The sequence below is a fragment of the Nomascus leucogenys genome, chromosome 17, assembly GCF_006542625.1.
Source record: "Nomascus leucogenys isolate Asia chromosome 17, Asia_NLE_v1, whole genome shotgun sequence".
Taxonomy (NCBI): Eukaryota; Metazoa; Chordata; class Mammalia; order Primates; family Hylobatidae; genus Nomascus; species Nomascus leucogenys.
The window spans coordinates 66,848,258-66,862,265 of NC_044397.1; the positions used below are offsets into that span (position 1 = coordinate 66,848,258).

Genomic DNA, 14,008 nt, shown 5'->3' on the forward strand with positions numbered 1-14,008 from the left:
TTCAACAAATATTTATTGACCACCTACTGTGTGTGAAGAACTCCGTTAGATGCTAAAGATTCTTTACTGAAAGTTTTTGTTTGCTTGGAGCTTATATTGAAGGACAGGGAAAGGCAGTTACCTTTAAAAGAAATGAAAAATAAGCTATCAGACAATAAGTTCAATGCAGAAAAAATTTTTAAAAAGGATAATTTAGTAGAGAGTGACATGAGATGGTGTAACTCAGACTGTAGTTTGGATGTTTAGGGAAGTTGTCCCTCAAAGAGATAGGCAATATATAAAGAAAAAGAAATTTTGGGAAGATTGAATCTGGCTTATATATGCTGAGTTGAAGAATCTTTAGGAAATTCAAAAAGATATGTCTATTAAGCTAAGTCTAAAGCTTGAAGAGAGGTTTGGGAGTCATTACCATATGGGTGGTAATGATGCCATGAGAGTTGATGAATTAGATGTTCCGATAGATCATATGGCAAGATGAGGATCAAAGCAGAACCTTTGAGAGCACTAATATTTTATGGAATGTGCAAAAGAAGAGGGGACTGTGGAAAAGCCTTCCAAAAATTAATCAGAGGTGCAGAAGGAGCCATAACAGAGGGTATCTCAAAAAGGCAAGAATGGAGAGAATTTTTAAAATGAGGAGTGCCAGGACTATCATTTACAATAGAGGTATCAAGCAGATGAGGACTAAAGAGGCATCACCTTTGGTAAACGTCCAGAGGGGTTTCAGTAGATATTGGGATCAGAAGCTTGATTATAGGCACTGGAGACTCCACTGGAGATGAGGAAGCAGCAACAGGTGTCTGTTATTTTGAGGATTCTAACTGTGATGGGCCCGAGGAACTGTGGCACCTGGTATAGGGAAATTAGAGGGCAAGGGGAGCTTTCTAAAAATAATTTTTGTCATTTTGAGAAGATGGCATAGCTGTGGTAAAGGTGGAATAATTTAGGACTGAGGATATGTGGGGCAAACAGGGGCTCAGGACAAGGAGGAAGGGTGTTGATAGGACTGACCAGAGAGTGTTGAGGGGTACACCACAGGGCCCAAACTTGATAAAGCAGGATGTTCCACCTGATCAAGGGTAGTGGCCTGGAAGAAGAGTGCATTGATCTCACAGAAGTTTTGAAAAAAGCAGGTGGAATGGAAATGAATGAATGAGGGAGCTCATGGCCCAGGAAATTAGGTCAGTGGGTGGGCCACTAATCTGCCCCATTTCAGAGGTGAAATAGTTGTGAGTCATGGCAAGATCCAAGATGTCAGAGGCCAATGCAGAATGTGTATAAATAGAATGCTGGGGTCACTAGTCAGAGGGCTCATGTTTTGGCTGGACAGTCATATGGTTGTTGAGATCTACTGTGTTAGTGTTAGGATCTGGTGAGGGAGAGAGGGGAAACCATGAGGCACGCCATTGTGGATTGTGGTTGGGGTTGAGGAGTCTTGCTGAGAGGTTGATATTAAGCTTTGAAGAGGTTTAATATGAGTGCCATTAATCCCAGAATGGAGTGTAAATGAGCTTAGAGGATCAGAAGAGAGTGAGGAAAAAACTCTTCCTCCATCTCCATCTCCGTAATAAGTGAGGGACAGCAGGGGTTGCCTCCTCCACTGCAAGAGGGTCTGGGGGAAGCACTGACACTCCCCTCCAGGGAGACAGATTTCCTTAGGGCATTGTGAAGGGGAGAGTGCTCAGGCCTGCAAACTGTAGCTGTGATAAGCTCAACTTAATTTTTCCTTTATTTCTCTGAACAAAGAAACATCTTAATAAAGAAATTAAGTTGGTTTTGACAGCTAATAAGAAGGGTCCTGAGGATGCCACATTCGGGGAAATGGTGATGTCTCAGAGTCCCTTGTTTATAAAGAACTTGCAAAAGGAAACTTTTAAGCAGGTAATATCAGAATCAAGAGCTTGGTATTCTGGTACTCTGTGTCTGTATATTCTACTGCTGGTTACATTAAGTTTTTACAAGCCAGGGTCACATCAGAATATGCTCTTAGAGTGGAATGAGTGCCAAGTTTCTTCATTCACTGGCTTGTTTATTCATTTATGGAATGTATTCATTTATTCATGCCTGCTGTGTACTAGGTGCTGGGGCTGTCATAGTGAACCAGTTAAAGGCATTCCCCTCTTTGCAGGATCTCTGACTTCATAAATTGGAGAAAATCACTATCAGTTGTATCAAAAATGTTGGACACTTTTTCCTAATTAAATACATGCTAGTTAATTTAATTTCTAAATTAAAAAACAAAATATTAGAAATAGATGTTTGTTTAGTTATTCTAAATAAGATATTTCTGATACTACACCATTTTCTCAGGATAATAATTGATTTGACAACGTAAGATATGCTGTATATCAGAAAACAAAATTGAAATATAGAAGAATGGGACTTCTTTTTTGTTTTTGCCTAATGCATCCAAAGTTAAATATGTTTAATAGAAGTGCCATTACATATTGCTAAGAAAAACAATACTAAGAAATAAAAAAATTTGAATAGGTGATTCACAAAAGAAGGAATACAGATGAGCAATAAATAAATGAACGAAAGTGTTAACTTTAATTAAAGAAATATAAACTTAAAAGTCAGTGAGATGCTAACTTTTGGCTATCATATTTATAAAGGTTGTATGTAAGGTAACGTTCAATTACCTTGTATATAAGGTAATATTTAAGGGACTATAAGTGGCCCAGTCTAGCGCGAGCAGTTGAGCAGTTTGATAGTGAACATCAGTGCTTATTTGGTTCACTCGTTTTACCAGCAAATACCTTCAAGAAATCTGTCCTAAGGAAATGAATAAGCTGTGTAGAAAACCTTAATTATAGATATTCATTAGGGTTTTGTTTACCATAGAAAAAAATTAATAAAAATAAAATAATACTCTCCAGTGAAGTTCAACTTACACACCTCTTCCATCTGTACCCACTTTCTATTTAAATTGGACCCTTCTTTCTGCAGCCCAAGTTTGTCCTCTTAAGCAGGTGTTTGCAGCTGTCACAGGGCCCGTTGCTCTCCTCTCTTCTCAGTTTCTCTGTTTCTGCCCATATCCACTCACTTTTGATATGTAATCATGTATGCCTTCTTGTTGTAACTTAACATTCCCATGTGGTTTTATAAGCTGCTTATTTCAAATATATATACACATATATATAAAATCTGCTTATTTCTCTTACACACACACACACACACACACACACACATTTCCATTGTAAGTATAAATAGAGCAGCCCCTCTGGGTGCTTCTCTAACTGGATTGTACATTCCTAGAGACATGTTCACCTACCACTATGCATGTACCCAGAGTTGGATAGGTCCTTTGTTGAGTAATTGAAGGAAGTAATTGAAGGAAGAAAAGTGTTAAGAATTACTGTCCCAGTTGATTGGGGCCCTGGAGAAGGGGTCATGAGTTGCCACTCAAAGTGCCCCAGAAGACTTCTCTGCAAACACTGCGAGTGGGGTCCCTCTGCATAATGTACAGGTAGCCTGTAGGGTCTCTCCTTGCCCGTCAAGCTGCTGCCTTAATTAGCTTCCTCAAATACAGGTGCAAGTCTTCTCCTTTGCGCTATCTCAAACACATCTAGGGGTTGCCCACTGCCTGCCAGTAAATGTTGTGCTTCATGGTCTGGCAAGGACCTCTGTCCCAGAGAACCATCTGCTTCCTCACTAGGCTATCCTCTCCCAGGCTCTGGTCTGACCTTCCTGGGGGCTTACCATTTCCCAAACACACTTTGGAGGATTTTGTTTATTAATGAATAGATGTCTATATGCATGTGTATTTATATGCATATGAATAGGTATATGCACATGTATTTATGAATAAGTATATGATCTTTTAAAATCAATTAAAAGAAAAATATATGAAATCAGGGTCACATGATCACTGTAGGTATAGAAAATTAAGATTAAGTCAAGTATGTTAGGGATTTAAGTAGAGATAAGCCACAGAAGAAGTTAGTCTCATTGCTATTATGAATGGGCAGCTTATGTTTTCATTTACTCAGTGATGACATGCTCTTATATTTGATGAGCAATTAGAATTAATTTACGGGTTTTGTATTTCCCTCTATGAAACAAATTTCAGAGTCCAAACACATAATAATAACTAGACCATTTATAGTTTATAAAAATTAATAATGAACTTCTCAAATCTTGAAAGCAAGAAACAGTAACTAAAATATAAATAAGTTCTCGGGGGGGGGGGGTTCCATAAGCATTGTCTCTGAATCAGCAGCATCAGTTATCATCTAGAAACTCATCAGAAATACAAATTCTCAGTCTCCATGCTCAGACCTACTGGATCAGAAACACACCCTTCAGGTGGTTCTCATGCACACTAAGGTTTGAGAATCACTGTCTTAAGGCACTGAATTTTAGGAGAGGTCATGCTCTATGCCAAAATATATTTGTTTTTGTTCATTAACAGATGAGGAAATGTTGGGCTTGCTTTGACTTCAGTATTTTATTTAGTCCAAAGTTATTCAAAATGGTATAAAAGAAACCTGGGTTTTCATACATTTCATTGCTATTAAAATCATTTTTGCTGACTGGTCTTTCCCTCTCTCTTCTTTCCTCTTTGTATTTCCACATGGCAGACGAGTTGGATTTTATGTTAATACTTTCAAAAACGTCTCCAGCCTTGAAGCCAAGTTTCATAAGGAAATTGCGGTGGTGAGTCATGATGATTATTTTTGCATATGGAATACAAAGTAAAGGAAGGTTTATTTTGGAAGCAAATGAAATGGGATAGAATTATCCAAAGAATTCACCCTTTTGTATGTTTCTTTTAGTAGTGTGTTATTACCCTCGGTAACATTTCTATGGTTTTTCATAGTGATCACATAGTTCTTTGTATCTTTTGAAGATCTTGCCACAGTTTTACACTGTTGTTTCTTTTACCAGGCAGTTTATAAAGTTGGAATTCCCAGTGGTATTTTAGGCTAATGCAAAATTGCTCTCAAAATATTTAGGTAATCAACAACTCTGTTGTTGATTGATTTTTGTTGTTGTTGTTCAAAAGGGTGGAGTGAATGTAAACAGTAAGCTTTTGTTTTCTGCTCTGTACTCTGGTTAATATATATATTTAGTTTACTCGTGTTTCATTTGTTTCAGTTTTGACATAGATTTTAAATTTGAACCGTATACAGAATTTCAGTTATCCTGAGGCCATCCAAACTATCATAAAATTTATAGTTTCTCAATAAGCAATTTCTTTCTTGGGGAGAATAGCCTGAATTGGCACCAGAATGACATGTGACTAATAGACAAGTGGCCTCTGTCCCCTTAGCTTTGCCACAAACTGTATGAAGTGATGACGAAACTGGGTGACCAGCACGCCGACAAGGCCTTCACCATCCAAGGAGCGCCCAGGTAGGCCCCTGCTCATTGGAGCACCTGTAATGTCCTGCTTGTTAAAATTTCTGCAATCTGTGGACCAGCCTGTACTATTTTATTTATCCTACAAAAGTCTCACAGGAGCCTTTTCACCCTAGAAGCCGACACTAATTTTATTTCTGTGCTTTTACATTTATTTCTGGCCTTCAGTGACTCAACTAGGATTCTTCTTCATGTCACAACAGCATTGACTTTCTGCCTCTCTGCCTCTCTGCTTTCCATGAGGCTTGATAGCAACAGTGTGAAATTTTAATATATAATGTATATGCTTGTTGTAATATATAATTTGTTATGCACTTAATAATTTCTCTGGAGAAGAAAGGAATTCCCAAAGTTTATGACAGTTTGTCCTGATTGTTATCATTGATGCTGACATCTTTTATGAATCCATTTTGGGAAAGGAAAGAGGAAGTAGGTGAGATCTCATCTTCCTCTTACCTCCTGACTCTTGATCTGGTAAACACTGTGCTGTTTTTGTTTTATTGCACGTTGCATCATGAGTATGCCAGTCAAATACCCCGGAGCCCCAGTGATCCATAGGTGAACTGTCTACCTTGCCAGGGTTTGGCTGCACACCAGCTTTCTCCGGTGATTCTAGAATCCTTTTTATTCCATCCTTCGCAGACTTTATGTACTCAGAGAATGAAGGCTAGTGAGCTGGGAGTCAGAAGACCCAGCTTTCGGTTTTCTGATTTTGCAGTTAACTTGCTTTGCCTTCCTTGAGTAAGTTCAAAACCTCTCTGGTTAGAGGTCTCTTTTTTTTTAATTCAATAGAAAAAAAAAAGATACTATTGAACTACATGGTTTCCAAGGTAATCTACAGTCCTGACATTCTATATTTGCAATTTTAATACAAACACTTATTTGTATACATTTATGAAGACACACATAGTCATACACATGAACCAACTTCTACGTATGTTAATATTTGGATCCCTCTAGAGATTGTTAATTTTCTTATTCCCTGCTCTTTGGATTAGCCCTACTTATAGGTTCTGCTATGGTTTCTATACTATGTGAGCAGTAGTATATCTTCTCTTTCTAAGGAAAAGAATATTGCCCGAAAGAATACATAAGAGAGGCAGAGTTACTGTTTTCAGTATGGTTATTTCAGTATGGGGCTAGGCACAAAGGAAGAATTGGAATAGGAATATCAGAATGACATTTGAGTGTTTTAAGAATGAAGTGCATGAAAAAATTTAGGGTTGTTCCCTTACATGGAAATGAAAGGGACAAATTCATCTGAAAATTTTAATGTTGCCAAATGAGATACAGTGAAGAAAAAGCGGGGCCGTGACCACTTAATGAATGTTCCTTTCATTTTTTTTCGACATTCCTCTGCAGAATGCGGTGGTGAGTGAGCTCGGTGGCATCTCTATTAAGCTTAGATTGGGGCTATGTTTCCGTCTGAGGCCATGATTGCTGGCATATGACCCCAATCATGTGGCATGTCTGTGTTCTCGCTAAAGGACCCAGTTTCCTCAGACCATGCTGCTGTGTACATGCTCTTTTATTTTGGGGTACAGACTCTGTTTCTTCGAGCTGTAGACTTTAGAAATTCTTAGAGAGTAGGATGTGTCCCAAGTGCTTCTTAGTCATCACATTTGGGCTGTTCCCGACCGTCTGGCTGTATGCCGGGAACATGGTGGGTTCTTAGTAAATGAAACTGAATCTTGTCTGATTTTGTTGCACATTTCAAGATGCCTGAGTTGAGTAGTTATTTATAAGGTCTAGAAAGAGAAATAATTAGTGAGTTTATTTCCAAATATTATTAGAAAGCACTTCTACAAAGTCCTTACTAACACTATCCTAAGGCTACCTTTTAATATAAAAGTTACAATTTTCATAGTTTTTTATAGATTGTGACATGGCAAGATTCTCTTGTAAATAGAAAGTGAAATGAGTAAAATCAATTCAGCTTATGTTTGGAAGATTCTTGCGGAGCTTCTTTGAAAGAACAGAGGGCTTGCATTACTAAGACCTGAATTCAGATTCACTAAATTGCTGGGTGATTTTAGAGTTTTTATTTTTAACCTATCTATGCCCCACTTTACTACTTGTAAAGTGGGGGCAATAAAACATGGCTACTGTGAAGACAAGAGATAATATATGAATGAGGTCTCTGTAGTGCAAATAAATGGTACCAGTTATCACCATCACTGTTGCAATTAACCAGAATTAACCTGGAAGAGGAGAGCAGGAGAACAAACAGTACCTGTTAGGCTTCTGGGTTTCTCTGAGATGGAAAACCCCTGATCAGATGAATACTGTTCTTGAGAAGGCCCCTTGCCCAATGCCCTGTGTTCCTCTAGTGATTCGGGTCCTCTCCGCATTGCAAAGACACCATCACCGCCTGAGGAGCCTTCACCCCTCCCGAGCCCGACAGCAAGTCCAAATCATACATTAGCACCTGTGTCTCCCGCACCAGCACGGCCTCGGTCACCTTCACAGGTAGGAAGAGGTCAAATATATTGGGGGATAGAGCTCATGATGAGGTGAAGGTGGCCCCATCTAGGATAATCCCACAGTGCCGGGGCTTCAAGAGAAGTTTCCAGTTAGGGAGACTGAGATGTGAGGCTTTAGGCATTGTGATTGTCATGAAGGTATCCACCTGCTTTTCTTATTTGACTTGATATTTCCTCACATGCCCTATATTCAAGTTTTTTGGGACTTCTTACCACGTTCTCAGCATGCTCAGGCTAGCGCACTCTCTCTTCTCCTATCTCTTGCTACAAAACTATTTTCTTTCAATGCTCCATTTAAATCCTACCTCTGCATGAAACCTTCCCTCTCCTGGTGGTTTAGAGTTGGCAAGTACTGCCAAGAAAAGCAGTTATGTTTATATGTCATCTCACATTTTTTGGTATACCTGGACATTTTTTAGTACACACACTTGCATACAAGTGACCACTTAATAAAATTGAATTGAAGAAATAATTGAAGAGAAACAATAAGGGCTGGGCAAAGGTAACTGTAGAGAGAAACTACCACCTTTATTCTCCCTATGTTGGGTGAAAATGAAATTTCTGTAGAAAAACTTATAGTCCCCAGTCCAGTTCAAGCTTTCTTGTATTGGACTGGGGCACAGTCCAGTACAAGGGGACACAACCCCTTTCTTGCCTTACGAAGGGGTTGTGTCCTGATAAACCCATCGTAAGTAGAAAATATTACAAGTTAAAATGCGTTAAATACACCTAACCTATTGAGCATCATGACTTAGCCCAGCCTACCTTAAACGTGCCGAGAACACTTAACATTAGCCTACAGTTAGACAAAGTTATCTAACACAAAGCCTATTTTATAACTGTGTTGAATATCTTGTGTAATTTACTGATTATAGTACACTGTAGAACATAATAGCAGTCATTTACCCTCATGATCACAGGGCTAACTGGGAAGTGTGGTTCACTGCCACCGCCCCGCCTCATGAGAGAGTATCTTCACACTTTCTGCTGAATGCCTATTGCTTTTACACTTTCCTAAAGTCCGAAAAAATCATAGATTGAACCACTGTAAGTTGAGGACCATCTATATGTAGTTGAACTAAGGAAAGTCTTAGGAAGATAACATGTATTAAACAGACCTTTAAAGTTTTCTACTTTTCAAAATCCTTGAATGGAAAGTGAAATGTAAGCTGCCTATAGTTGGTCTCACCAATTCAAATGAAAAGCTGCTTTAGTTTTGAAATTTTAATTTATTTCCAAAATGAGAAATTATTTTCAGTTTAGTTCAGAAGAGGGTATTGCCCTAGTTTAACCTTTAAAGTATATGTACGTGGCCCTACAGCTCTGTGTATTGTACTTGAGTTGAGATGAATGGACTCTTATAGCCTCAGTTTTGTTTTTCCCTTGAACCATGGCTTATCAGGGCTCAGAGAGCCTCACAAGCAGACAGCATTCTTTACCTGTATCAGATAGGCTTGCTGCTCTATGCAGATATAAGTTTCAATCAGAGCTCAATCTGTCCATGTAGCTCTGTTCCTGTGACCTTTCTTCATGGCTGACACATTGTCTTTGACTGGACTAATGTTTGTATTTAATGCTTCCTAGACAAGGAAAGGGCCTCCTGTCCCACCTCTACCTAAAGTCACCCCGACGAAGGAACTGCAGCAGGAGAACATCATCAGTTTCTTTGAGGACAACTTTGTTCCAGAAATCAGTGTGACAACACCTTCCCAGGTAAGTGCCTGGTGCAGGGCTGGTATGTCCATGAAAGTCCCAGGGTGGAAGGACTCTCAGGGGCTAGCCCTAAAGAAAGTGGCGGTGCCAGAACCAACAATATAATTTTAATTGTCATTCAGGCTTGTTTTAATTACTTGGTTAGTCTGAAGCATTCTTAAATGGGAGATGTACGGTATTTGAAAATTGTCTTTTTTTTTAATTAAGGGTAGTGTATACATATAGAAATTTGGAAAAATATTGAAAAGTATAAAATGAATAATTTATCTTATTTTTTAAAATTGTTTTATTGATACCAAATATTTTACATATTTATGGGACACATGTATTTGTTACATGCATAGGATGTGGAATGATCGAGTTAGGGTATTTGGGATATCTATCACCTTGAGCATTTATCATTTCTTTGCATCGGTAACATTTCAAGTCATCTCTTCTAGCTACTTTGAAATACCTAATACATTGTTGCTGACTACAGTCACCCTAATCTGCTATTGAATGTTGGGGCTTATTTGTTCAATCTAACTGTATGTTTGCATCCACTAACCAACCTCCCTTTATCTCCTCCTTCCACCCACACATCCTTCTCAGCCTCTGGTACCTATTATTCTATCCTCTATCTCTATGAGATCGATTGTTTCTAAGCTCTCATATATTAGTAATATGTGGCATCTGTCTTTTCTGTGCCTGGCTTATTTCACTTAACATAATGACCTCCAGATCCATCCATGTTATTGCAAACGATATTATTTCATTCTTTTTTGGGTCAGTAGTATTCCATTGTGTGTCTATACCACATTTTCTATATCCATTTGCCCATCAATGGACACTTAGTTTGATTCTCTATCTTTACTCTTATCAATAGTGCTGTGATAACCATGCAAGTGCAGGTATTCCTTTGATATACACATTTCTTTTCTTTTGGATAAGTACCCAATAATGGGATTGCTGGATCTTATGGTAGTTCTATTTTTAGTTTTTTTTGAGGAATCTCCCTACTGTTTTCTGTACTAGTTGTACCAATTCTATTCCCACCAACATTGTATAAGAGTTCCTTTTTCTCCACATCCTTGCCAGCATCTGTTATGTTTTGTTCTTTAATAATAGCCATTCTAACTGGGGTACGATGACATCTCAATTTGGTTTTGATTTGGATTTCCCTGATACTTAGTGATGCTAAGCATGTTTTTGTATATCTGTTGGCCATTTGTATATTTTCTTTTGAGAAGTGTCTATTTATATCCTTAGCCCACTTTTTCATGGGATTTTTTTTTTAATTATTGAGTTGAGTTCCTTGTATATTCTGAATATTGTTCCCTTGTTGAATGTCTGTCTGTAAATATTTTCTCCCATTCAACATGTTGTCTCTTCACCCTATTTATTGTTTTCTTTGTGTGCAGATGCCATTTAGTTTAATATAGCCTCAATTTTTCTATTATTATAGTTATCTGTGCTTTTGAAGTCTTATCCATGCAATTTTCCTTAAACTGATGTCTTGAGGTGTTTCCCTATGTCCTTTTCTAGTTGTTTTATCGTTTTGGGTCTTATGTTTAAGCCTTTAATTCATCTTAAGTTGGTTTTTATATATCAGGAGAGACAGGGATCCAGTTTCACTTTTCTGCATATGGACATCCAATTTTCCCAGCACTATTTATTGAAGAAGGTGTCCTTTCCCCAGTATATGTTCTTGATACCTTTATCGAAAATCAGTTGGCTGTCAAAATGTGGATTTATTACTGGGCTCTGTATTTTGTTCCATTGGTCTATGTGTCTATTTTTATACCAATGTCATGCTGTTTTGGTTACTATAGACTTGTAATATGTTTAGAAGTCAGGTAATGTGATGCCTCCAGCTTTGTTCTTTTAGCTCAGAATTGCTTTGGCTATTTTGGCTCTTTTTTTGGTTTCATACAAATTTTATGATTTTCTCTAATTCTGCTGAAAATGTTGTTGGTATTTTGGTAGGCGTTGCATTGTATCTATAGATTGCTTTGGGCATTATGGTTATTTTTACAATATTAATTTTTCTGATCCTTGTCCTTTTAATTTTCTTTCATCAGTATTTTGTAGTTTTCCTCATACAGATCTTTCACTTCCTTGGCTAAATTTGTTCCTAGGTATTTTATTTTGTTGTAGCTGTTGTAAATGGTATTGCCATATTGATTTCTTTCCCTTCTGGCTCTTTATTGGTGTACAGAAATGCTACCGATTTTTGTATGTTGTTTTTTTTATATATCCTGCAACTTTACTGAACTTATTTGTCAAATTTAGGAGGTTTTTTTGGTGGATTCTTTCATTTTTTCTAGCTATAAGGTCATACTATCAGCAAAGAGGAACAATTTGGCTTCTGGTTATCCAATTTGAATGCCTTTTATTTCTTTATCTTGCCTGATTGCTCTGGCTGGTACTTCCAGTGCTATATGGAATGGGAGAGGTGAAAGTGGGCATCCTTATCTTGTTCATAGAAGAAAGGCTTTCAGATTTTCCCCCATTCACTATGATGCTACCTGTGCTTTTGTCATATATGGCCTTTGTTATTTTGAGGTCAGTTCCTTCTATTTCCTAGTTGATTGAGAGTTTTCATCATGAAGCAGTGTTGAATTTTATCAAATGCTTTTTCTCTATCTATTGAGATAATCATGTAGATTTGTGCTTAATTCTGTTGATGTGATGTATTAGGTTTATTGTTTTGCATAAGTTAAACTATCCTTAGATCCCTGATATAAATCCCACTTGGTCGTGGTGTGTCATCTGTTTGATGTGCTGTTGGATTTGGTTTGCTAGTATTTTGTTAAGGATTTTTGCATTTATGTTTATCATGAATATTTGCCTATAGTTTTCTTTTTGTTGTTGTGTTTTTGTTTGGTTTTGGTATTAAGATAGTGCTGGCCTTGTAGAATGAGTTAGGCAGAGTTCTTTCCACTTCAATTTTTTGGAATAGTTTCAGGAGGACTGGTATTGATAGGGTTGGGCTGTGAATTCAACTAATTCTAGGCTTCTGTTTGTTGGGAGACTTCTTTATTTTTATTTTATTATAGATTCAGGGGATACATGTGGAGTTTTGTAGCATGGAGACATTGCGTGATGCTGAGGTTTGAGCTTCTAATGATCTCATCACCTCAATAGTGAACATAGTCCCCAGTAGGTAGTATTTTACCTTTGCCCACCTCCCTCCATCCCTCCACAATCTTTTTGTGAGACCAAACACACAAACGAGGAAGAGAAATGACTCAAGTGGTACTACTGCAATATACTACCAAACCATGATGACATATATGTCATTGTATGACATATATATGTGACATATACATACACACACACACACACACACATACAAAATGACCAGAAAACAATTAACATTATGACAGTCACAAAACCTCACATATTAGTAATAGCCTTGAAAGAAAACAGATTAAATTAAAAGATAAACTGACTAAATAAATAAACAGATGCTTTTCTCTTGCCATTCTTAGTATTCTTTTATTTTTGCCTTAGTACATAGTTTGACTGTAATATAGCATTGAGAAGACCTTTTTGCATTGTATCTGTTTAAGGATATTTGGGCTTCCTATATCTGGATGGCTAGGTCTCTTGCTAGACTTGGGATGTTTTCAATCTAATACTTCATTAAATAGATTTTCTGGCCCATTTGTTCTCTCTTGGCCCTCAAGGACACCAATAATTCAAATATTTCATTGCATTATATTGTCCCAAATGTCAGGAAGGCTTTGTCCATTCTTTTTTATTTATTTTTGTCTCGTTGGGTTATTTCAAAGACCTGTCTTAAAGTTCTGAGATGCTTTCTTTTGTTTGATCTAGTCTCTGGTTGAAGCTTCCAAGTGTGTTTTGTATTTCAGTCAATAAATTCTTCAGTTCCAGAATTTCTATTTGGTTCTTTTAAAAAATGTCTCTTTGGTAAATTTTTCATTCATATCCTAAAATGTTTTTCTGATTTCTTTGTTTTTCAAAATTTTCTTGTATCTCACTGAGCTTCTTTAAAAGCAATGTTTTGAATTCTTTATCTTGTTTCTTTGGAAGTGTCATATTTCCTTGCTGTTTTATGGTTCTGTTTCATTGTGTTGATATCTGTGCATCTGGTATGACTTCCAATTTCCAATCTGGTTGCTTCTTTCAATTCTTTGAAATTGGTTTTTGTAGGGGAGGGCTTTTCTCTGAAGATGTATATATGTTGTTGGTTGGGTCAGACATTTTGGCTTTGATTTTGGCCACATGTAGTAGTGTGATCTTTGTATGATTCATTAGGCTGTAAATAGTGTCAGTTGTACTTGTGATTTCCTCAATGACTTAGGGTGCATTTGCTAGCAGGGAGCCAGAGTAAAGTTTTGCTGAGGACAAGGATGCCAGGTTGACCAGTCTTTGGGCCCCAGTGGAGGCAGTGGTAGGCTAAGCATTGCTTGTGCTTGGCTCCAATGTGGGTTACACTAGCT

General features: G+C 37.5%; 1 protein-coding gene across 2 annotated transcripts in view; it reads left to right on the plus strand.

The window, feature by feature from the left end:
* LOC100600277 (amphiphysin) overlaps positions 1 to 14,008 on the plus strand; it is a 251,099-nt gene that overhangs the window by 159,052 nt on the left and 78,039 nt on the right. For both annotated transcript variants that reach the window (XM_003268961.2, XM_030797024.1), the window contains exons 8-11: positions 4,584 to 4,659; positions 5,276 to 5,358; positions 7,695 to 7,833; positions 9,432 to 9,560. In XM_003268961.2, the coding sequence (XP_003269009.1) occupies positions 4,584 to 4,659; positions 5,276 to 5,358; positions 7,695 to 7,833; positions 9,432 to 9,560 (427 nt within the window). The remainder of the gene's footprint in view (positions 1 to 4,583; positions 4,660 to 5,275; positions 5,359 to 7,694; positions 7,834 to 9,431; positions 9,561 to 14,008) is intronic.